This window comes from Emydura macquarii, unplaced genomic scaffold, assembly GCF_026122565.2.
Source record: "Emydura macquarii macquarii isolate MOO-44397 ecotype Brisbane River unplaced genomic scaffold, CSIRO-AGI_Emac_v2 contig_306, whole genome shotgun sequence".
Lineage (NCBI taxonomy): Eukaryota > Metazoa > Chordata > Testudines > Chelidae > Emydura > Emydura macquarii.
The window spans coordinates 7988976-8013312 of record NW_027130443.1 but is presented as its reverse complement, the minus strand read 5'-3'; the positions used below and the strand labels follow the sequence as shown (position 1 = coordinate 8013312).

At 58.2% G+C, this 24337-nt stretch overlaps 1 protein-coding gene across 1 annotated transcript; it reads right to left on the bottom strand.

The window, feature by feature from the left end:
• Positions 1-9402: 9402 nt before the first annotated feature.
• SHD (Src homology 2 domain containing transforming protein D) lies at positions 9403-21979 on the bottom strand. The gene is made up of 6 exons (XM_067554523.1): positions 21329-21979; positions 16140-16266; positions 15533-15745; positions 14493-14661; positions 13321-13440; positions 9403-10597 (listed from the first exon to the last, which is right to left on the bottom strand). Exons 1-6 carry the CDS (start codon positions 21650-21652, stop codon positions 10411-10413), a joined length of 1140 nt encoding a protein of 379 aa, XP_067410624.1. The 5' UTR covers positions 21653-21979; the 3' UTR covers positions 9403-10410.
• Between the last annotated feature and the right edge of the window lie 2358 nt (positions 21980-24337).

The following is a 24337-nucleotide window of genomic DNA, read 5'->3' as shown; positions in this document are numbered from 1 at the left end:
AGCCCACAGACCAGCTCCGGCACTGCAGTGCACCCTGGCCTGGGTGGCAGGGTGGTGTGAGAGTCCCTGCCTGGCCCGACCGTCCTCAGTCGCTGGCTCTCTCGCTTTCCGCTTCTTCTGATCTTTTCTTCCTTCCTCTTCGCCGGGGACGAGGGAGTGACAGCCCCGGCCATGTCAGTCCCAGCTCCATGGCCTGGCCCAGTCACCCCTCGGTGTGGTGCAAGCCCCTCAGCCTCCTGAGCTGCTGGTAGAAGATGCCAGAGGGGATGGGGGGCCAGGAGCCCGGTGAGGGGGGTTGCAGGGCTCCGTTGCTCTTGCCCTGCCTGGACCCAGCCCCAGAGCCGGTGGACTTGGTGCAGAGGGGCTCATGGCTGATCTCGGCTGGGGCAGTCAATAGGCAGATGTGGGTGTATGGACCGTGCACAGGTGCCCAGGGGTGGGTGTGCTGCAGTGTGTGTGTGTGTGTCCCTAGGTAGGAGCGTGCATGGCGCAGGTTGTATGTGTGTGTTGCTGCTGCTAGCGGGAGCGGGCTGACCCCTGTGTAACCCCGTTGCTTTCACAGGGCTGGCACAGCATGCCCAGAAGCAGTTCTGCCTCCTCCCTCCTCCCCGTGGTCCAGGTTTTAGCGTGTGTGTTTCCTGCCTGCTTTTTCCACAGATCTGGCCCCTCCACGTCCCCATGGGGCCCTGCTCTTCCTGATGAGGATGAATTTTAAAGGAAGCAATGGAACAACTAATGGGCCAGCGCTGGCCTGCGCGTGAGGGGCTCCCGAGGTGCGGATCCCTGCGACGTGCTGCCTTCCCGTCCTTGGACCAGGCAGCGGGAGCTCACAGGCCTGATTCATCTTGATTAGCAGAGCACTTTGCAGCTCGTTTTTCAAACAGCGCTGATCAATGGAGCTTGCAAGCTGTGCATGCTAATGGCGCGGGGAGGTGGGGAGACGGAGCAGCTGCTGCCGTGGCTGGGTGAGGAGGTTTTGGGGTTCGGGGGGGGGTGTTGGGCAGATGCCTGTGGGGGCCTGGTGGGCGTGGCTGCTGCAGGTTGGGGGAAGGCTGCCCAGTATGAGCATTGGGGGGGGGGGGGTGCATGGTAGGGGTGATGGGGCAGGGCTGCATGGTCTGAGGACGTGCGTGGCTGGCCGTTGAAGGGATGCACGGGTGTAAATATAATAGAAACGGGTGAGCAATACACACAAACACACACAGAGCGCTGTGATTAGAGCCATTAATGACGTGGGATGTAGACACATGGGCGTGATTACTGGCCTGTTGCACATGTACGTGGGTGTGATTCTAGGTGTGAATGACTGTGCCAGACATTCCAGTGACTCTGGGTGTGACTAAGTATGCACATGGGTGTGATCCTACCTGGGCGTAACTGGAGTGCATGCACGCAGGTGGGCTCCTGGGGGTGAACAGGTTTGGTGTGTACATACAGTGTGATCCTCGGTGGGCCTGACTATTGTGTGTATATACAGGTGTGATTCTAGCTGTGCGTGAACGTTGTATGTAGACATGGGTGGGATTTCAGGTAGGAATGGCTGTTGTGCGTGCACACGCGTGTGATGCTAGATGGAAATGCCGGCTGTCTGTCCACATGGGTGTGATTCTGGATGTGCATGATTGGGGTGTATACCCAGGGGTGTAAATCACCCGGCTCAATTCTACCCCGCCCCCGTCTCCTCTCGCTGAGCGGTATCCATGACAGACGGGCCTGACCCCTGCCCACCTGGGAGCCCCATCAGGCAGGCGACGCTGGGGGGGGCGGGAGGACAGGCAGGAGATGAGCCTCTTTTCTGCATTGTGCCCCGCTCCCCCTCCCCTGCCTCCACCCGCCTGCCAGCGGTTCTGATGCACTAATTGGATTCCTAATGGCAGTAATTAATTGGGAAACTTCATTAGGGGCTCGTGCGACACATCTCTGTGAGGAGCTGGCGGGGGGGTTGGGAGGCGCGGGAGCCGAGGCGGCGGCTGAATGAGTGGCACAGATGGAGATAGGCGAGACAATGCAGCCGGCTGGTCGGCGCCGTTATCGCCCGCCACGCCGTTCTCCCAGCATCCTGAGCCTGTCGCTGCTGATAACGGGCCTTCGTGGCACACCAGGTCACGCCCCGGAGACAGAGCATTCCCCCACTTGTCTCTCTCTGAGCAGCACGGCCGGGGGGGGAGGCCCCTGCGATGCCCCGGGGCCCAGCACGGGGCTGTTCCAGCCGGCGCATTCCCCGGGGCGGTGTCCAGTGTGAGGTGTTGCCCTGGAGTGGTTCCAGCCCCGCGGAACGGCCGTCACAAAGGGCCACGGCCGGCTCCCGGGGTGATTGGCTGGGCCTGAAGCACCCCTGCCTTGGTGTGAATCAGGAGCCGGTCGATTGCAGCTGGCAGGGTTTGGCCCCTCTGGAAATCAGGCCCCAGGGGTCTCCGGCTGGGCAGCCAAACTTCAGCTCCCGAAAATCAGTGGCCTCTTTAAGCCTGAGTGATTTGGCTGGAGCCACAGAGCTGCAAATAGAACCCAGGCGTCCTGACTCTCACCCCTCCCGCCAGGGGTGTGCAACCATTTTTAAACACTGGGGCAACCCAGAGACCCCCCCCCCCACCCCAGATCTGATGCCTCCCCCACAGGGGTCCACTGGGGGGAGGAGAGCGACTCAGCACTAAGATTCCAGATGCTTGGGCCAAATGTGAGCAGCTGGGGAGCCCCCCCAGCAACTGGGGAGAGGGGCAGTGAACTGAGACAAGCCCCCCAGAGCACACAGCCTCCCTCCCCCCCACATGGCCTATGGGGGCAGAGGGTAAGATTCGGGTGGGGGAGGTTTGGGGCCTTGGAGGTGGAGTCTGGAGATCGGGGCGGTCTGGGGGTGTAGTGAGGAAGGAGTTGGGTTGGGGGGGGGGCTGGGGAAGGAAGTGGGGGCAGAGGGGGCGTTGGGAAGGGCAGTAAGTCGATAGCTCCCAAAAACATACAACTGATGGGGGGCAGAGAGTAAAGAGGGGGAGATTTGGAGTCCTGGGGCTGCAATGGAGGAAAATCTGGGGGCCAGGGTGAGTGGTCTGACAGGGAGTTGCCCAGGATGATGGGTACAAGGGGGAACAGGACAGGGGCATGGAAGACAAGGTGGCATCTGGCTGCAGGGTGGGGCATAGGTCACCTACCAGAGAATGAAACCAGCGCCACCCTCTATCTTCAGTCCCATGGGACTGGCTGGGCTGGGCTCCCTGCTCCAGTCAGGATTGGCCAGGCCAAATTTGAGTCAGTGGCATTGCCAGTGGCTGCAGGGGGTCACAGTGCCACACTCTGAAATTTGGCCTGGCCAGCCCTCATCACCCGGAGAGCAACTGGGCCGAACCGGAGCACCGCGGCAACCCTGCGCACCAGGTCGCAACCCGCAGCGGGGAGCCGGGCCCAGCCACCCTTCGGCACATTGACCCACGGCTTGCTCCAGCCCACGCTCCTGCCCAGAGGTAGGAGCGGAACCCAGGAGTCCTGGCTGCTAGTCCCCTACTCCAACCACTAGTTCACACTCCCTCCTCCGGCTGGGGATAGAACCCAGGAGTCCTGTCTCTGGTGCTGGACAGGGGCCGTGCAGAGAGGGGTCACCTGAGGCCATCCATGCCCACTGCCTGCCTTGCCCAAGCCTGACGTGTTGCCCCTGGAAAGGCGCCCACTGACCTCAAGGGACTCCAGTTGTAGCCCCCAGACTGAGGCCCTGAAGTACAAACCAGAGCAGAGGACAGAGCTGCTTCCCCGCTCCCTGCGGGAGCCCTTCCCACGCTGCCCTCTGCTTCCTGATCCAGGACGGCCATAGGCTCTGAACTCAGCAACCAGCAGCGGGGCGGTGTGGCTGGGCCGGGGCTGACACAGAGGCTGGCAGCTGAGTGGGGGAATCCAGCGTTGGGAGGGGGCAAAGCAGGACCCAGTTATCCAACAGCTGCCTCAGTTACAAGGGTCCCAGAATCCTCCCCACGCCCCCCCTGCTTCGCAAGCCATGCAGGAGCAAAATCTACCCGGCTCCAGGTGGGGGGCAGGGGGTCTCTGGGCATCCCACCCTCCTGGCATCGAACCCCTCCAATAGCCAGTCTCCTGCAGCATCCCTCGGCATTCCTCCCTGCCCCCCATCAGCCCCAGGCACCAGCACGGCCAAAGGGAGTTCAGTGTCAGGACCCGGGCAGTTTACATTTGCAGTTTGCATTCTGGTTGCATTCAGTTTGCATTCTCGGACTCCTTCCCTGACAACTTTGATTAGACCAGCTGTTCGTTAGCAGCTTTAATCCCCGGTGGGAAGGGGGAGAATCCTTTTGTGCAACGGAAAACGCTCCTCTGATTTCTCCTCCGCGAAGGGGCCGCGGCTCTTTGTTACTGATCAGGGCACAGCCGGCTTCCCCAGCCGCAGCCCTCTGGCAGCTGGCACGTGGGCTGGCACCGGGCACAGGGTGTGTGTTGGGAGGGGGAGGGGAAAGCGGGCTAGAGAAGGGGGATTCGTTCCATGCCCCCCAAGCAGGTTACAAATGAGATTGCCACGCCCACTTGCATCCAGCTAATGAACTGCTGTGAAGTGGGGTCTCTGGGGATCTGCCCCATGGTGCTGCTGCATGCCAGGCCTAGCTCCCCAGGTGCCCCCCACACCTCTGTACTAGCCGTCAGCCTCCAGCTAATTATCCTGGGTCCGGCTTGGCTGAGCCTGGCGAGGGAGATGGCTGCTCTTCTGGCTCCTTTCAGCCCATGCAAGCTTTGAGTGAATGATTATTTCCCCCCCTAGTGGCTGCACAGACCCTAGCAAGGATAAAGGGCCTACTACTACTGCTACAAGCAAAGGGGGATTCTCCTTCAGCTCAAAGGTGGGAGGCTGGTGGGTCCAGCTGGGAAGAAGGCAGGTTCTAGTCCCAGTGCCATGCGCTGGGGTGAGCAAGCGAGCGAGCAATCACATGTGTGAGCACAGCCTCTCTGGACCAGTCTGCGAGCTGCTGCCTGACTTTCACAGATCAGGGACGGTCTAGTTCATCAAGCCAGACACTGCTGACCCCAAATCCCATGGGGAGATGGGGTTCTGTCCCCACCCTGGGGGAAGGAGGGGGGCTATTTAAAGCAGGTGGATGGGGAATCAGGTTCTGTTTCCTGCTCAGCCATGCAACCTTGAGCAAATCAGTTGACCTCTGCAAGACTCACTTTCCCCTTCTCTAAAATAAGGCTGGTCACCCCAACGCACCTCACGTGCAGAGCTAGCGTTCTCCTAGGTTCGAGCATTTTGAGATCCCAGGAGAGAAAACCATCCTTCCTGGAGAGGCAGAAAGACTCCTGGTGAGGGGAGGAGGAGAGGGGACAGTCGGGAGAGGAGGTGGAGGAGAGAAAGGCAGAGGAAGCGGAGGCCAAAGCTTTCAGAGCTGTGCACCCCTAGGCAGGGACGGCTAATTGTTACAGACAGCCAGGCCCCTGAGTGCCATCAATAATTCAGCCCCGGGAAGTGCCAGAGCATGTCGGCTTAATAATGAATCAGCTCCCCCAGCCCCGCGAGTGGGGCCCGTACTAAAAATACCCCGCACTCACGCTGATGCCTGCTGACTGCCTTTCAGCTCCAGTTAGTCGACAGACGGTTCCCCCAGCAGGGGCCACGGGCCGGGTGTGGGGCGTCGTGGGCTCGGTGCAGGTAATAAAGGGGAAACGGACCTGATGGGGCGGGATGTGTGTGTGTCTGGCTGCATTGCAACTGCAAGGGGAGGGGCAGCTCAGAAAGGGGAGGCTGATCCGATTTGATTTCCCCCAAACTGGCTGCAATTGACACCTCCGACCTGGCGTCCCGGGGGAAGGGGATGGGCCCAGGGGCCCCCCATCTGCCAGGGCAGTGACCCCCTCATCTCTTGCCCTTCCTGGGGAGTGTGGGGAGCTCCAGGAGGTGCCAGCTCAAACAAAACTGGCTGTGAACCTCACCCCTCTGGAGCACCGTGCGCTGGACCCTGAGATACAAGCTGTGGCCTGGATCCCAGACCCATGGCACTGTGCCCTGGGGTCATGATGCCACGGCCCAGATCGCAGAGCCACAGGCCTGTGGCCTTGAGCCCACGCTCAGGGGACCACAGCCCAGAGCCACAGAAGCATGGCCCGGTCTGGATCCCAGAGTCACCCCTCTCCAGTGCTGGCCCCTTGGACCCAGCCGCCCACGTACCCAGCCAGCCCCCCAACCCCGCCTTACAGGCTGACAGCTATGGAGTGCCATGACTCAGACGGCGTCGCTGTGCCCGGCTGCCATCGCAGAGTGGGCACCCAGGCTAGCGGAAGGAGAAAGGAGTCCTGGAGAGGGGGGAGTCGAGGAAGTGAGGGCCTGACTCTGATGCAACCACCGTTCCCAGGTGGTCTGCAGGGGCTGCTGCCTGCCCTCGGCCACACACACACCTGGGGCAGCAGTGGGATGCATTATATACAGCGTCCACTGAGACATCCCCTCCTTCCGAGGCAGCTCATCCCGCTGCAGACAGAATGGCAGGCAGGGGAGGCAGCTGCCTCCCCCCGCCTCCTTCCACCCCTCTGGCTGCTTCCTCGCCTACCTCCCGACCCTGAATACACCGAGATCCTGCCCCTCACAGTGTCCCCCTGCCCCTCCCTCCCGTCTCCGCCCGCGTTAGTTCTGTAAACGCTGAGTCGGCAAGCCGTGGTGATGGGAAACTCTCTTTCCACTGCAGGAAATCAATCTCTGCCCCCCTCCCCAATCCCTGGTGCGGTGGGCGCCTGCGCTGCCCCCCACCTCAGGCCCTCCTGCCCCCGATCCGCATCTTTGTCTCACACACACTGACAGCAGCTCTCCACAGGGCTCTGGGTCTGTCCCATTGCAAACATTCACACAAAAACCCTGTTTTCTCGGGAGTTTTTTCCTAAGATATTTCCCCCCCAGAAATTTTCATTTTTTCATTAAAATGAAAAGAAGACGACAGTGTGGCGTTGTTCTTCACTCAGGGAGCCAGGGATCAGGCCGCCTGGGGATCTGGCTCCCATCACAACAGTATCTGAAACCGGCTCTTCCAAGTCTTTAGCGTCCAAACATCCATTGATTTCAATCCCTTTGTGGTGCTGGGCCCGAACACGTCACAGCCTTTCATGTACTCAGCCCCCGTCACGAAGGGAACGGCCCCGTTTTACAGGTGGAGGGACTATGGCGCAGACAGGCTGTGGGATTTGCCCAAGGAAGCCTGCAGCAGAGCAAGGTCCTGACCCCCCAGAACCCCCGAGTCCTAGCTCAGGGCCCACCCACCCCTCTGGACCTTGCTGTTTTGGGTGCGAAAGGGAGGGAAGGAAAATCTGACATTTCTGCTCCGATGGCAAGAAATGGGTTCGCACCGATGGCCAAGTACATGTTCATAGCGATGCTTCTTTTAAAAAAAAGGTGTCGATGGCGGTGTTGGGCCCAAAGCCATTCTGCTGTGGTGAGAAACTTTTGGATGAAATAAATGTTAACCAGCTCCGGTCTCAAGCACTTTTTTACCCTTAGAGCTGACGCAGCAGCAGCAGCCCATGCTACCAGTGGGGAAACTGAGGTATAGACAGGGCGCCGTGGCCCACAGGGCGATTCAGCAGGGGTGAGCTGGGAATAGAACCCAGGGGTCCTGCCTCCTAGCACCACGCCTCATCCTACAGCTCAGGTACCCACCCCCCAATATGCTGATCCCCCCTCCCCAGCCCCCAGCCCATTGCTTCTTAAATGAGAGGCTCTTTGGTCCATGACGGAGGCCACAATGTTGCTAAGAGAAGCCAAAGCTCTCAACACGGCAGCCCAGAGGACTGGCACGGGGTCTGCGCCGCTGTCAGCTCAGGGAGGAGGGCGGTGTGCGGCTGGCGAGATGATCAAGGCTGCTGCTGCTGCTGCCGTCAGTGGCACGGCCCCCTGTGCCCCACTGTGCAGAGAGCCAGGCTGTGCAGCACGGGCACGGGGGTCTTATTCGGTGTGGGGGGAAGGCCAGGCACCCACACGCAGCTGCTGCAGCTCTCTGGTGCCGGCACTAGCCCACTGAGCCCGTGCTCCCTGGCCATGCCCTTCGGGGAGGTGGAAGGGGGGGCGCGTCGACCTGGCAAGGAACCAGCCGCCGTCAGGTCGGGGCGGAGGGAGCCAGGCCGCCCGGCTGCCATTGTTCTGCGCCAGGCATCGTTCACCTTGAAGTGACAGGAGCTGCGATTGGCGGGTGGCTCCCGTTTCTATGGAGACAGGTGTCCTGCTGGAGCCGGGATGCGGGGCTGGACCTGGCACGGATGAGAAACGAGCGACAGACAGAGGCAGGCGGACAGACGGCGGACAGGAAGAGCGACGCAATGGCAGGCGCTAGGAAAAGGGGTGGCAACGGCTTCTGGCCCCTCCACCCCCCGCTGACGGGAAGGGTGCTGGCTGCATCCCCCCCTCCCTGCTTTGGGTGCCTGGGAATTAATCAGAACCCCCCCCCCCACACACACACACACACACCCTGCCACGGTGCAGCTCCGGAGTGTGAAGGATTTAAAGCAGAGCCAGGCTAGGCAGGGGCCAGACCCGTGTCAGGAGCTTGGGGGCGGGCGGGGGTGTTGTGCCAGGACACGAGTATTTACACACATCCCCATGTCATGCAGTGTCACGGACATGCCTGTATTGATGCTGGTGTACCCCTGTGTGTGTGTGTGTCCTGGAGTCAGCCTGTCACACAGCGCTGTGCATCGGCTGGGTCTGTGTGTGTGTGTGTGTGTATCTGCCCAGCTGTGTGTGTCTGCCCAGCCGTGTGTATCTGCCCAGCTGTGTGTGTGCCTGTGTATCTGCCCAGCTGTATGTGTGTCTGCCCAGCTGTGTGTGGGTGTGCGTGCCCGTGTATTTGCCCAGCCACGTGTGTGTGTGTGTGCCTCTGTGTGTCTGCCCAGCTCTGTGTGTGTGTGTGTGTGTGTGTGTGTGTGTGTGTGTGTGTGTGTGTGCGCGCCCCTGTGTGTCTGCCCAGCTGTGTGTACGCTGTGCAGGGGGGAGGGGCGGGGAAGGAGGGCTGTACAGACCCAGCGATTGGTGAGTCTGTTTGCAAGGCGCAGTGGCCCCGACTGCCATGGAGGGAAGGGCCGGGGGGAGCAGGTATGGGGGGAGCATGTTAGCTGAGCAGAGCCCTTGGCATCTCTCTCTCTCCATCTCTGTGTCCTGGAGGCTTCCCCCATCCTCGCTCCATCAGGAGTGGTAGCCGCAGAGCCCGCGGTGTGGGGGAATCTCACCAGCCGGACATGACACCCCCCACCTGCGCCGCTTATCGCCTCTGCCCCGACACCTCCTGCCCTCAGGGGCCTCGGCTGGGCTCCTGAATCATGAGGTGCTTTGGCAAATGTCGAGAGCGGCTCATCGTCCCCTTGTGAATCACGCACAGAGCCTGGGGGGCCTGGCGGGACCCCTGCGCAGCCGGGCAGTGACAGACGGACGGGAGGGGACCGAGTCTGGACTACGGCGTTTAATTGAAACCTAGTTGCCAAGGCAGCACGAGCACAGCATGGATACGGCAGCAGCACAGAGCACACACGGCGCGACAGAACCGCGCACACACGCCGGGGAAACGGGGCGAGGGGGGGATGCCCGGTTGTGGGCCGAGCTGGTTCGAGCGAGACGACACCGGGGGCGGTAAACCAGAGGGGAGGGACGACGAACAGTGACATGAACCTACTGTCTCTACAGTTACTCTGCTCAGGGTGCAACGGAGGAGGGCGTGTCCCAGGGCAGGACGGTGGGGGTCCAGGACAGGCCCGGCTAGAAAATCCCCTCCCACGGTGGCAGCTCCCAGGGCTCCACAAAGGAAGGGGGATTCTGGAATCAAACCTGCCCAGAGGGGCACAAAGGGGGTATTGGTTGGGCGGGGGTGCAGGGGGGAAGTAACTTAGGAGTGGTTCTCAGGGCAGGATGAGGTGGGGGGGCTCTGGGACAGACCCCCCCAGAGCAAAGCAGAGGAGATTTTCAAGGGCAGGGTATAGCAGGGCCTTGGGACCGGCTGCATCCTGGAGCAGGAGAGACCAAAGTGGGGGGCCGAGGGGAAAGGGAAGTGGGAAGGACAACAGGACCACCTCCGGGACAAACAGCCACCAAGCAGGAGCTCCCAGGTGTGGAGCGAAGGGCTGACAGGCTAACTCCTTCCCCGCGTGGGACCTCCCAGGAGAGAGGCCATTACCCGGAGAAGGACCCAGGGGTTGGACCAGCGGGCGGGCGTTGGATGCAGCGCGGCAGCCAGAGTGACCTGATATTGCTGTTTGGGAGCACGAGTCCCTGGTGCTGAAAGCGCCGTTCGTCCATTGGGGGGGGACCTGCTCTCCATGGACCTGCCCTTCCCCTCGGCCGGAGACCTCCTTCAACCCAATCGCTGAGCCACTGGCTTTGGACAGGTTGCTTCTGGGGTCAGGCAGCGTGGGAGCTGCCACTGTCTTGCGCGGTCAGCAAGCATCCAGCACCCCCCGGTGTCAGAGGGTCTGCACGGCGACGGGGTAGAACAGCGAGAGGTGCTCGGCCCCCTTGACGGGCAGCTCCCGTGCCGTGTAGTAGTGGATGACCTCGGGGATGCTGTCGAAGGGGGCACTGTTCTGGCCCAGCACGTACTTGCTCTCCCTGGTCCTGGTGAACTTCATGTGCATGAAGCCCTGGCTGCTCCTGGGGACGGAGGCAAAGGGGAAAGATCGTTAGCAAGGGGCAGCCCCTCACACTGGAGCTCCAGGAGCAACCCCCTTGGCCGCGAGCACATAGTGGGCGCTTGTCCTTGCTGCGGCCAGCCACTAGAGGGAGAAATGGTCAGGCTAGGCAGAATTGCCCAGCTGTGTGTCATTGGGCCTATACTGCAAGCTGTTGCTGGGGATGCTCCCTTATATCAAGCAGCAACAGCCTGTGGTTTTGGAGCAGAAGGCACTGAGCTCTAGCCCAAGTGGCCACGGTCCTCAGCATCACGATAGCCACGTGGTCACGGGTGGCCACGGGATCTGCCACGATAGCTTCCTCCTCACGGCACAGTAGCAGAATCTGAGGCCCCAGAGAAGGGGAAGCCACTGGCGCACAGTCACAGCAAGTCAGCACCCGCAGCACAACCCAGGCGTCCCGCTACCCCCGCTTGTGTTTTCATCACTAGGCCACACTCCCCATCTTGCTGGGTCTCTCAAAGGAAGTGGTGGAAGAGGCAGGAGGAGTCCCTGCAGCGCATGCCGTGTGGGCCAGCTCTGCCCCGGCAGGACGTGGTGGACTCCCTCCAGGGCTAGGAGTGACGCCTGGCCGCTTTGTCCTGGGATCGGAGCAGGGGCCCTGCAATGCCTCCAGACCCGCGGATCCCAGCGCAGGAATGCTGGTGGCTGTGGGACCCCAGCCAGGCCAGCCAGGAGCGGGGCTGCTCGGCTATTCTGAGCCAGGCTGTGGGGCTACCTCGGAGATGCCTGGGTGGAGAGAGAGCCAACGCCAGCCCCCCATCCCTGCGTGGGGAGAAACCTTTCAAAGCATGCGGCGGGGGGAGCAAGGCCTGGGGCTCCTGCCGGGGATCAGAGCATGCTGCCGCGATTAACCTGATGAAATATTCATGCCGGCTGCTCCCCAAGCCGTGCGGCTCACTCTGTGCACAGGCAGCCGACAAAGCGCTGCCGGCCCGGCCCTTTGATGTGCATGTCGGCCGCTAATAAGAAGCAGATGTTCCAGGCAGAGAGTTCACGGGCGGCTATTTGTCAAGGGGATTGCGCCTGTGTGCGGGGGAAGGGCCTGGAGTATCCTGGGGAGAGGGGAATGGGCCTCGGGCCCCTCCCCAGCCAAGGATCTCCAAGCCCTTTACACTCAGGAATGACTTACATACTTACCCACCCCATTAGAGAAGCTTAAGGGCCTGAGCTTACAAGATGCTGACTCCCATTCCCCTGCTCTGACCACTGGATCCCACTCTCCTCCCGGAGCTGGGAACAGGAGCCTTCCCAAGACAAGAGAGGTCTCTGGGCCCGGTCCTCTCCTGTGCTAACCCATCAGACCATATATCCAGCCAGGAGCTGGGAACAGAACCCAGGAGTCTGGACACCCGTCTTCCTGCATAACCCACTAGCCTATCCTTAAGCAGACATGGGGTAACAGGAACAGTTCTCTCCTGGATCAGTAACTGGTTAAAAGAGAGGAAACAAAGGGTAGGAATGAATGGTCAGTTTTCAGAATGGAGAGAGGTAAATAGTGGTGTCCCCCAGGGGTCTGTATCGGGGCCAGTGCTGTTCAACATATTCATAAATGATCTGGAAAAAGGGGTGAACAGTGAGGTGGCAAAATTTGCAGATGATACAAAACTACTCAAAACAGTTAAGTCCAAAGCAGACTGCGAAGCGTTACAAAAGCATCTCACAGAACTGAGTGGCTGGGCAACAAAATGGCAGATGAAACTCAATGGTGATAAATGCAAAGTAATTTATCAGAAAACATAATCCCAACTATATATACAAAATGATGGGGTCTAAATGAACTGTTACCACTCAAGGAAGAGATCTTGGAGTCGCTGAAAGTTCTCTGAAAACAGCTGCTCAAAATGCAGCGTCAGCCAAAAAAGCTAACCCTGTTGGGAATCACTAGGAAAGGGATAGATAATAAGACAGAAAATATCATATTGCCTCTTTATAAATCCATGGTACACCCACATCTTGAATACTGCGTGCAGATCTGGTCTTCCCATCTCAAAAAGATATATTAGAATTGGAAAAGGTAGAGAGATGGGCAACAAAAATGATTAGGGGGATGGAACAGCTGCCATATGACAAGAGATTAAAGAGACTGGGATTGGTCAGCTTGGAAAAGAGACGACTAAGGGGGGGATATGACAGAGGTTACAAAATCATGAAAGGTGTGGAGAAAATGAATAAGGAAGTGTTATTTACTCCTTCACATAACACAAGAACCTGGGGTCACCCAATGAAATTAATAGGCAGCAGGTTTAAAACAAACAAAGGGAGGTATTTCTTCACACAACACACAGCCAACCTGTGGAACTCCTTGCCAGGGGATGCTGTGAAGGCCAAAAGTATAGCTGGGTTCAAAAACGAATTAGGTGAGTTCATGGAGGATAGATCCATCAATGGCTACTTGCCAGGATGGTCCGGGATGGAACCCCATGCTCTACACCCAACTCTGCCAATATATCACCACTGGGGACCAGACCATCCCTGCGCCATGCCTCAGTTTCCCCACTGGTGAAACATTGGGCTAACAGTTCCCCCTGGTGGGGTGCCAGGTTAATTAACGACCACCCACCTGGGAAGCTCCAGGTGCATGGATCATAGAGACGCAGCCCATTGCAGACAATCCCCTAGCAGAGCAGCTCTCAGCAGAAGCTGGGAGGGCTGGGGGGAAGGAGGAGAGACCGGGTGTCTCACCTGAGCGACAGGGAGTAGTCATGGTGGCTGGTTTCGCTGTTCCGCACCAGGTAGCTGCCTTCCTTGCACAGAGTCAGCAGGGTCTCGGCGTCCGCCCTGCTGATGGAGCCATGGTACCACCTGGGACAGGGGGAGAGGGAGAGGATCAGTGCTCATGATTTCACATCAGCCTTGCGATACCTACTGCTTTTAGGAACATAGCACACCGGACTAGTCAGGAGCTCCTGGGTCTTTGGGCCAGTCCCCTGCTATCCCAGGCCGCCCCATCATACCATCCCGCCGTAAACCTAGCAAGCTCCATCTTCAAACTAGCTGGCTGGTTTCCCCCACTACTCCTATTGGGAGGCTGCTCCAGAACCTCCTTCCTCACAAACCTTCGTTTCATTTCCTGCCTTTTCTCAAATCCCCAGCTACTGGAGTCATGGGAATGCATGAGACTGGTTGGCCTCTCTGCAGGCAAGGTCTGTGTTATCATGGCAAATGTATGACCCCTTGTCCTGTCCTGTCCTGTCTCGTCCCACCCTGAAGCTTCTTCTCCTTCGCCCTGGATCTCATGGAGAGTGGGAGCAACGTGCTACCCGATCCATTGCCCTGGTGTGAGCGACCACCCGAGACCTAGGGCAACAGACAGTGGGGCCTGTTGCTGCAATCAGCTGGGCTGCAGGATATGCAAGCCAGGCCTATCTGCACGTGACACCCTGGTATAGCTTAAATACCTGCCCCATGTGGGTCCTGGCCTTGCATTCAGGTGTGTTAGCAGCCGTGCCTTCTAGCCACGCATCCCAGAACGCCCAGCAGCGCTCCGATCTGCAGCGCACTGTGGGCAATTGCAAACGAGCCTCTGGGAGGAGAGGGTCAAACTCCCAGAATCCCTCCAGGGCCCCGATGTCTCCAACATTTTCCATGGCGTGTGACGGCGCCAGTGGCTCAAAGCTCCTGGGCTCAGCACCGCGGTCTGACCGATAACCCCCACGCACGCCTTGCCCCAGGGCACCTTGGGATGAATTCATTACGGGCTCAGAGCTCCGGCTGCAACTGCACCCAGCGTGGCTGGCTTGGGGGGTGGTACGGCCGCAGCGCCCATCCTGGCATTGGAGTGGGCAGGGAACCATGGAGCCAATGGACGCTACTGCCCAGCCAGCTGCCTGGCCCGCCCGCCCCGGGGGACTTACACCTGCTTCTCCAGGGGCAGCGAGGGGTCCACGCGCTCGGCCACGGGGGGGCTGCGCTCCGGGCTCTGCGATCGGCCGTGCTTGGTGCCTGCTGTCAGGGGCTTTGGCGGCCGCCGGTTCTCTTTGTGCAGGGAGGAGGGACGCTCCCAGTCCGGGCTCTCAAACTGCACTGCTGGGCAGGAGGAAGGATTCGTTATGCAGGGAGGGAGAGGGGCCAGGCTGCTCCTGGCTGGGCCGTGGCCTCCCACGGCTCCGAGTCCCCCTGGCAGAGGGGTGCTGGCCCCACCCTCTGCTCCCCGGGAGCCCATAGCTCCACCAGCCCAGCAGCAGCCGTGGGCCCCATGCCCGGGTCAGCTGGAGGACACTGCTCCCATCTCTCGCCTGTATCATTGCCCCAGGACCAAAGGAGGGTGAACTCCTGCCCCACAAATGCCATCCCCCGCCCCATGCCCAGCCTGGTGGGCAGAGCTCCCTCCATCGGCTCTGTCCCACAGCCCCTTTAACTCCACTGAGTCACCCAGTCTCTGCACCGGTCCATCCCCATGGCTCAGCTCCGGTGCCTGTTGTGCCTCAGGAAGACCTGGCCCCGCCTCAGATTCCTCTTAGCTCCAGCCCGCCTCCCCCTGGTGCCCGTCTGCCCAGGCACCCACCCAGCCGGGGGACCCTGAGCGCCAGGGAACCCAAACTAACAGCGGCAGACGCTGGATCCAAACTCTGCCCTCAGCCCTCTTCTCTGTGCCTGTTCCCAGTGCCCCTCTGCCGTGCGGGACGCCGCATCCGTCTCCCAGTTCAATTACTTTGCTCCTTCGGCTCCTTGGGCCGGGCTCGGTGTCCACTGAAGCCCATGGGAAGACTGCAGAGGCCACGGGTTCTGGCCCCTGACTTCTCTGCAGCAGGGGTCTTTACCCCCCCAGAGCTCGGGTCCCCTCCATGTGTTCCAGCAGCGCCCCGTGTCTCTGGCGCTGTCCCCGCTCCCCTTCCCACCGGGCCTGGCCCTTCACTGGGGCTCTCCCGGCTCAGCGGGACGGGCTGGCACACACCTGCGAAGGCCCGGGAGATGTGGTCCTTCTTCCACTCCCAGGGCTGATCATACTCGTCCGCTGGCCGCTCGTCGTCTTGGGGCAGGCGGCTCTCGCGGGCCGGGCTGCCCTCGGGGGCTGGCTCCTGCTCCTCATAGGGGGTGTCGTAAAGCTGCAGCCCCTGCTGGGACGCCTTCACCCGCCGGCCCTCCCAGTCGCCTTTGCCCTGGAAATCTGGGAGCCGGGTGAAAGGGAATTAGTTGGGCAGGGGCCGGGACAGGGCAAGGCTGGGCAGCAGGGGCCAGTGTATAGACAAGTGGGACAGGGCAGACAGCAGGTGGCCGTGTGCAGACACAGAGCGGGTGGGGAGGGCGGATCGGTGCCAGGTGCCCACATGCAAAGCGGGAGATTGGACGTCCTGCCGCCCACCCCGGGGAGTTGATAACAGCCTTGTCCTGCCGCGTGGGCACAGGCCCCCGAGTGGGAGCGAGAAGCAGCGTCAGCATCCCAGAGCCCTGCCCAGCCCTCGCGTGCAGTCGCAAATAGGAGCTGCTCTGCACCCAGCCCCGTGCGGCACAGCCTCCAGGCCCACCCATCCCGAGACAGCTGCCGCCCTGGCGTCTCTCACCTGCCACCACCCGCTGGGCGTCGTAGGGCTCCATGTAGCCATTGTTCTCCGGCGCCGTCCCCTCGGCGTCCCCTGGCTGCTCCTGGTGGGCGTCGAAGGGGTCGGAGTACTCGCCCTCACCATTGCTCTGCGGGCAGGAGGGGCTACGCTCAGCACAGAAAGGCAGGGCCGTGCCCGGCGGCAACCAAACACCCCCAGCTGCAGGCCCCACGGTGACCTCCCCATGCACCGCAGGGAGCAGTGGCCCTTTCTCCTCTCAGCAGGTCCTTTCCAGGGGCAAACACCCCTTCCCCTAGAGCCCTGGTACAGGTTACCCTCCTGCGGTCCGGGGGCAGCTGTGTCTGCACAGCCCTCCCATCCTCCTGGAGCGTAATCGCAGCCGCCGCATGGATGCACCACTTCTCGGGGAGCCTGGTGCCGCAAGGCACTGAGCGCTCAGCAAACAGGGAGACTTCCCCAGTGCCCCAGGAGCCCCAGCACGTGGGAGTCATTTTGCCTTGTACCCCACAAAGGCAGGGAATGCAGCGTGGGCTCCGTCTTCTCTGTCACCCTCCCCGATTGCCCTAGCCAGCTGGGTAGACATATCCTGAGGGTCTGACTGACACATGCCTCTTTCTGGATCTAGGCTAGGCCAGCCCATGCCGCACCAGCTCAGAGAGTCACTGCCTTTCCTTTAGGGGAGCAGAGGACGGCGCAGGTCGGAGGGTGCTGAGGGGAGACCCGCCAGCCGTGCCTACACTTGGGATGAGATCTCCCAGGCAGAGGAGGCGCACTGATCAGCTAGGCCAGCAGGAGTCCCACTCCCCCACCCGCAGACGGGTGGGAATTAAAAGATGAGGCAAGGGGAATTCGCTGGGTCAACACGGATGGAAGGTTTGCAAAACCGGACCTGTGAGGAAAGGTTAGAAAAACTGGGCATGCTTAGTGCTGAGAAAGGAAAACGGAGGGGGGAGTGGAGAACAGTCTTTGCGTCTGTGACAGGCTGTTCTACAGAGGACGGTGACCAATCGTTCTCCATGGCCGCTGAAGGCAGGACAAGAAATAATGGGCTCAGTCTGCAGCAAGGGAGATTTGGGTTCGCTGCTAGGAAAAGGGGAGCGAAGCTCCGCAATGGGCTTCCCAGGGAGGCTGCGGGGTCTCCGTAACGGGAGGTTTCTAAGACCGGGGGCTGTTGAGGTCCCTTCCAGGCCGACCGTTCTATGGTTTCTCCAAGGACATGGGAGTTTCTGAGGGTAGCAGCCCTAACCTAGCTCGAGGCACCCAGCAACCTCATCTCATCAGAGGCCAGGTGAAGAGGAGAGGTGGTGGGAGCCTAGAACACCTGGAGACCTACTTCCAGCTTTGACACCAACTCTCTGCATGATCCCAGGCAAGTCCCTGCCCCGCTCTACGCCTCAGTTTCCCCATCTGTGACACAGGACGAGTGACACCCGCCTGCCTCCCACGCACTTCTGCGAGGCTTCACTGGGGAATCTTTGCATGGTGTGATGCAGATGGAAGGCACTGAGACCCAGATCCTCCCACTGGGAGTTAGGCACCTAAATACCTCTGGGGATCTGGGCTAAGCCTCAGACCCACGGCTCGGAAGGCAGAGAGGCAGCAAGCGGGCTCAAGTCTGAGCCTGGTGTATGGCTGCAGAGACGGGCAGTGTTAGGGGCTGGGTAGAGAAGCGATGGAAAGCAAATAAATCAGTGGGACTGTGTGGCCATGCGGCTTTAGAGCCTTTCACCTCTGGGGCTCTGATCTGAATCCAGGCTGGGATTGAGAGAAATTGCCAGCCAATGGCTGCTCAGTGCAGGGAGTTATTTGGTCCCAGGGTGATCTCTAAGCGGACAGAGCATATTTAATGCTAACTTCGCTGCCTGTCTCAGCAGAACAGAGTCTGTTCTCCCGTCTCCTCCAAGCCGGGGTAGAGGCATGGAGGCTGAACAGCGTGTGTGTCGCGTGCGCATGCCTGTGGCTACCTGGCCTGCACCCATTCTGTGGATAAAGAAAACATCAGCCTGCAGCGCTGTCAATCCACCTCATTTCCCAGCACTCAATTCATAGACACAAAAGGGGAGAAATAGGGTAATTGCTTCGAGGAGCGGCTGAGAGGCAATTTCCATGTGCCTGTCTCATCTGCCTGCAGCTCTCAAAACATTTCCTGGTTGCGGGCTGTTTGAACGTGTCTAACACACCGTCGGGGGGCAGCGATCAGCGTGCCGGGGGACAAGACCTGACAGACAAAAGACCAGAGATGGGGGGAGCTCTCCAATTGGCACGGGGACGGGCTGTATATACGCTCCAGGACCTGGGAATGCGCTGGGGTGGGGTGTGGGCACCGAAATCCATGCTGCCACGGCTTCCCTGCTCTTAGTACCTAAGCTAGCTAGATCACAGAGGGCTCCATCAGTAAAGTGGGGTGTCAATCATGTAAACATCCTATCATTCCTGTAGTGCTGAGAGATCCCCACCAAGATCAGGGCCCCACTGCGTTGGGTGCTGCACGGACATACGGTGAGAGACGCCCCCTGCCCAGAAAAGCGTCTGATCTAAATAGATAGGACGGATGGGGCACCAGACGGGAAGGGACTTGCCCAAGGTCACGTAACAGGTCAGTGGCAGAGCCAGGAATAAACCACCACCCCCAGGGGGGTCGTAGCTCTCTGCCCTCTCCACTAGACCACACTGTTGCTAAACTCATATTTAAAAACTTGACAGGGAGATTCTTGCGGTGGATTAGCTACCCTTATAAACCAAACGGGAGCCTTTTTCATTCGTGCAACCTCCTAAAGGAATGCAATTCTATGCACCTTTCCCCCCACCCCCACCCTTTGGCTGTATGTTACCCAGGAGGGTCAGAATCTCATGCAGTCAAGGTCATGCCTAGGTTCTTTCTGCCTGTAGAGCAGATTGCGTTCCTCACGGCCTGTGGCACAACCTGCAGCTGCCATCCAGCCCAAGCCCTCCTGCAGGATAGCCGTGTTACAGCTATGATTAGGATGTCGCTTAGCTGAGCTGGAAATCTGTCACCGACGACCTGAATCAATAAACCGGCAACAGCTTCCCCCCAGCTCCTCCCGCCCCCTGATCTCGTTCGGAAATCCTCCGGCTCCTGGCATGGGCTGGCTGGAGTTTGGTCCCCGCAGTACTTTTGCTCCAGTATTAAACGCTGCCCACCTCTCCTCACCAATGAATTAACCAGCAAAGGCAGAGGCAAGAGATGTGAAGTTATGGCTGACGTTTGAATGTCCATGAGGAGGCAGAGCGGGAAGGTGGCCCGGGCCAGAGGAGTGGGGAGACGGGGACTCTAATCCCTGATCTGCCGCTGTCGCGCTATCACTGCCTCTTCTCCCTGGGCCTCACTGTCCGCCCCCCCGGGGAGAGTGACACTGAGCTGGCTTACAGCGGGGCTCATTAGCGATGGCTGGGCATTCTGGGATGGGCTAGAGAGATGCAGGCTGACACGGCGAAGCACAGGCCCTGGGAACGCAGAGGGTGCATACGGGAGAGAGGCGTGAAAATCCCTCCGGGCCATTCTCACCTCTGCCTGTCTGGCGTCACTGCTAATCAGGCGGAGCGCAGGGGTGCTAATGAGCGCAGGAACGCGCCAGATAGGAGCGGCAGCGGCGTGGAGCTGAGTCTGCCGACAGCCTCGTGCTGTGATCTGGGTTTCACACCATGAGCCTCTCCCCACCCCACTCACCGATGCCCCGACGACCCCCTGGCCTGCCGCACCTGCCCCACGTCACAGCCAGTCCATCCTGCGGCCGAGGGCTCTCCAGACCCATCTCCGCCCCCTGTGACCCGGACTGAGCGGGCAGCGCTGAAGCTCTCCCTTGCCAGCACTCCCGCCTGTTGAGAGCTGAGTCAGTGGCAGGAAGAGAACCCAGGCGTGCTCCAGAGAGACCCACTGAGTGCAGCAAGTTGCGACCTTATTGATCCAGGCCCGTGACAGGCTGGGCCCATCTCACCCTGGACATGCCCTGGTTGTACAGAACGGGCCACGGATGAGTGATTGCTGGACAGCCCCAGGAATACCCCGAGCAACTCTCCAAAGAGTCCCCCCCTCCCGCCTCCCCACCGCTCAGCATGCTCTCTGCGTAGGCAGCTCTGGAGGACGAGCAGGGAGGGGGCAGGGGTGGAGAGATGAGGCTCAGTGACTGTCAGAGGAACAATACTGAAAATGCCATTTCCAACCATTGGGAAAGTGTTACACAGCATTGCTATTAATGACCGGTACGCCAGGAGGACCGAGATGCCCCAGATGAGACCGGGCCCCATTGCACTAGGCATTGTACTTACGCGTAGTGAGTCCTAACTAGATGAGACAGACACAAGTGGGGGGCAAAGGAAGGCGTTTTAGCTCCATGTTCCAGATGGAAAACTGAGGCCCGAAGAGGGAAAGTGACTTGCACAAGGTCACACTGGGCACTAGTGGCCGAGCTGGGAATCCAATCCCAGATCTCCTGGGCCCTAATCCAGGTCCCAGGCTTCCTCTCCATAGCTATGAAACCAGTAAGCTGGCGCTTTCCCTGATGCTGTCGGGAAGGATCATGTATTGCAGGTTTCCTGCTGGAGGGTGAAAAGCATGGCCACAGCTTGAAATCTTTCACTGCTTCCATGGAGCCCCATGACAGATGCTCCCAGGATATGGTCTTCCCCTCCCCTCCCTCCAATTCACATGTATATCCCACAGTACTTCGCAAACGCTCCCCTTGGGAGTAATTTCACACACCACCAAAATGCAGCCACCTCTGGGGCACAACCAGCAGCTGCTTAGGCATAACAGCTCACCGCAAAACACTTTAGGACAGGAAGTGAAGAACACTGCATCTAACAGAAACATCAGGGTGCAATCAGGGAAGCCCAGTGTCACCAACCAGCGTGGGAACCTGGCCAGGATGCTGGGCAGTACACGCCAGCTCTTACAGAAAGCATTCAGGGTCAGTCGGACATCTCCCACGGCACAGCGCACCCTACCACCGCCAGAACAGCGGTGACTCAGAAAGCAGAGCACCAGTTACCTAGTCACCCCACATCACTGTATGCAGCACCTTCGAAGACCCCATCAAAGCACCAACATGACCCATCATTGCTTAGCATGAGAGATCAGATGTGATCACAGGCTGAGGGGGTACGGCCTGAGCATCATCAGACCCCTGGAGGATACCTGCTCAGTAAATCCCCTTGCCCGCAGCACCTACCTGTTCTTGCCTGCCTTTCAGCTCCGTCGCCAACAGAGCTTTGCTCCTGTTCAGGTCGGTGGACTCTACCTTGATAAGCCTGTGTTTCGGGGAGGTGTATTTCCCCTCCGCGCAGCCACCAGCAGCTGCCGTGTTTAGGGAGCCTGACCCCCCAGGATCCGGCTCCAGTTTATTGTCACTGTCTTCATAGGGGTCCTCAAAATCCAGGCTCTTCTGTGCTCTGTAAGCCTTTAAGATTTCACTCTCCGTGTAGTCGGGCTTGGGGGGCTGTGGAGGAGACCTCCTGCTCCCAAAGCTCAAGTAATCTTTCAGCCACTTGGCCATTTGTCCCAGCCTGACAAAAAACGCTGACCCCTCTGGGCAGAACAAGTGGGTTGGAAAGAATTCTCAAGCTGCCATCAGATAATCCTTAGTGGGTCCCCATGATTTATAATCCAAATTGGGTGTCATTCATCTTCCTTTCAGGAGACCCAGAGCAACAGAGAGGTCTCCAATGTTTATGTCTCAGCCTGATGTCTTATCCCAGAGCGAGCCGCTCCAGGAGTTGGAAATGAAATTTCCTCTCCCCCTTTAATAGAAGAGGGTTTCAAATGTGTTTAACAGAAAACAAAAAGCAACCCACTCCTGTCTACAGATCCTATAGAACCTATGAAATAAAATACTTACATCAAACCAGATCTCTGTGCGGGGGTTGGATCAAGAAAGGTTTTCACAATCTATTACCAGTTCAAATACAATGGAGAATTGAGGGGAGAAAAAGGCTTTTAAAAAAAAATTCATCTCCCTGCACTAAGCTTCAAAAAATAGACACACATCCAAAAAACTGTCTCAAATGAGAGCTCCAGAGTGTCTTTCCAAGAGATCGGTTTTAATCCCTAAAACGGATTTACGATCCCGAGCATTTACAAAGCATTAGCGCTTTTAAAGGAGAAAGAAAGAGAGAGAAAAGAAATTTACCAGTTCATTATGGAACAATCAGATCTAAGCAACAATAGAGCACCCCGCAAAGACAATTTTTTCTGTGGTCTGGAAAGAAACATCTTTTTTTTTTAAGACAACCCTAGACAATGAACACCTCACCAATTCAAACACCGTCCAGGCACATTCATTTCCATTTTAAAACGGCCTTGGCAAAGTTCACCTTAAATATATAAATATACAACCAACAGTTCTCTTAATTCTTTCTCTATCCAGTTAGAATGCTTTAAGAGATCCAGGGGACGGAATCGTATCCCAGCTACATTCTTTTTTCAGATACAAATCTGTATATATATTTATTTCCCATCGCCACAAAAAACTTCCTTGGGTTACAGTTAAGGTTGCTGAAGTGTCAAACGTACACACGCAATTCCTGGAAAAACAAGAAAATCTCCAGTACACACTGGCACACATCCATCATTCAGTTTTTATTTCTGGTGGGAGGAAAGACATTGATTTATTCCAAACCCCCAAATAAAACAGGGATCTTACAGGAAAAAAAAAATCTAACCTCCTCCCTCTTAAGAGACATTCACAAAAGCAGGACTGGAAAACTTTAGCAAAAGTCTGGCTTGGAAGGGTCCAGTTACAGCTTTCTTCTCCTTTGTTAGAATTTGAGAGGGTTGTTATGCTTCTCTTTAGCGAGTCTCCTTTACATGATTCGGGAAAGTAACTGCAAACACAACACACAGCTCAAACAACAGCTACAATGATCTCCAAACACCAGTAGCTTTTTGCAAGGCAACTGCACAAAGAAAAGGAGGGGGAGGAAAGAGACTTTTTTCAGCCTTTTGCATCCATCATTTCTGTCCTGTTTTCAAGGACCTGAGAGCTACTTTTCTTAGGAAGGATGGAAGGAGCTGCAGCTTCAGGAAGCCAGTCATATTTTTGATGTGGCTGGTGGGGATGATTTGGGGAAAGGCGGGAGATAAAAAAAAAATCGGTGAAAGTCCTTGTGGCTGGAAGGTCTGGAAGCCTCTTTGCAATCGCTGTTCCTGATACGCTAAGGGTTTTTTTTCGCCTCCTCCTCCTGTGACCCTAAGGTTTTTGCATGCACAGCTCCCTCTAGTTTGCAAAGGTTACAGAGACCTTCAGCAAGAAGCAAAGCAGCAGCTGGAGAGGGACAGGCATCTATCACCCACCATGCCAGACTCCCAAAGAAGTGTCATTTCCCTGCAACATGAAAAGGGAGGAAAGAGGGAAAATACCCCCTTCTCCAGGTCCCTGCCCACTGAAGCATCAATGGATTCAATTCCCCCTAGAGGATTGAGCCTAGTGAAATTGACCAGGGAAGGGGAGGGATAAAATCAGCTGAAATTGAGCAGGAGAAAGAAAGTTGCATGTGTGCAGGGAGGGGAGGTTAAATCTCTTCCTTTTTTAGCCTTCTCCATCCCATCTTCCCTGGCTAGACATGCCGGCTGCTCCATGGCGCCCTGCCCAACCCTAGGTGTGAAATTGCAAACTGTCTCTCCTTGCCAGAGAGAAGGTGGCTGTAAATAAAGAACAGAGAGCTGGAGGAGAGAGGAAAAGTGGAGGGAGGGGGGAATTAAAGGCGAGAGCAGCTGGAGGGGGTGGAGTGGGGAGAGAAATTGAGCCGATAGGAATTAAGGAAAAACAAACACAACAATGAGGCTGGCCCGATGATAAGAAGACAGATCTGCATGGACAGATTAGCAGGAGATGCAATCAGTCTGTGAAAGTGGCGGCTGGTTGCTCCATGGGGAGGGGACGAGCATCTGCTTCTCCCAGTGTTGCCAGGGCTATTTTGGGTGGTGGGGGGAGGAAATACTGTGCAAGCCCAATTTCACCTGTGAGGCCACCTTAAATTTTCTGCCTGGATGATCTCAGCGCTAGTCACAGCAGCGGGAGGAATTCAAGGCTCAGTGGTTAGAGCAGTGAACCAGCTGGGAAGTCAGGAGAGCTGGGCTCAAATCCGACCTCTGCCACTGACCTACTGCATGCTCTTGGGGGAGTCACTCAGACTGTGAGCCCTTTTGGGCAGGGACTGTCTCTCACTCTATCTCTGTACAG

What these genes read in the sequence shown, in the direction of transcription:
- SHD (XM_067554523.1), bottom strand. Translation starts at nt 21,652, where the DNA reads ATGGCCAAGTGGCTGAAAGATTACTTGAGCTTTGGGAGCAGGAGGTCT. An exon ending in TGAAAGGCAGGCAAGAACAG is followed by an intron (nt 16,267 to 21,328) that starts GTAGGTGCTGCG and finishes TCCTGCCCGCAG; the next exon opens with AGCAATGGTGAGGGCGAGTA. An exon ending in CATCTCCCGGGCCTTCGCAG is followed by an intron (nt 14,662 to 15,532) that starts GTGTGTGCCAGC and finishes CCTGCCCAGCAG; the next exon opens with TGCAGTTTGAGAGCCCGGAC.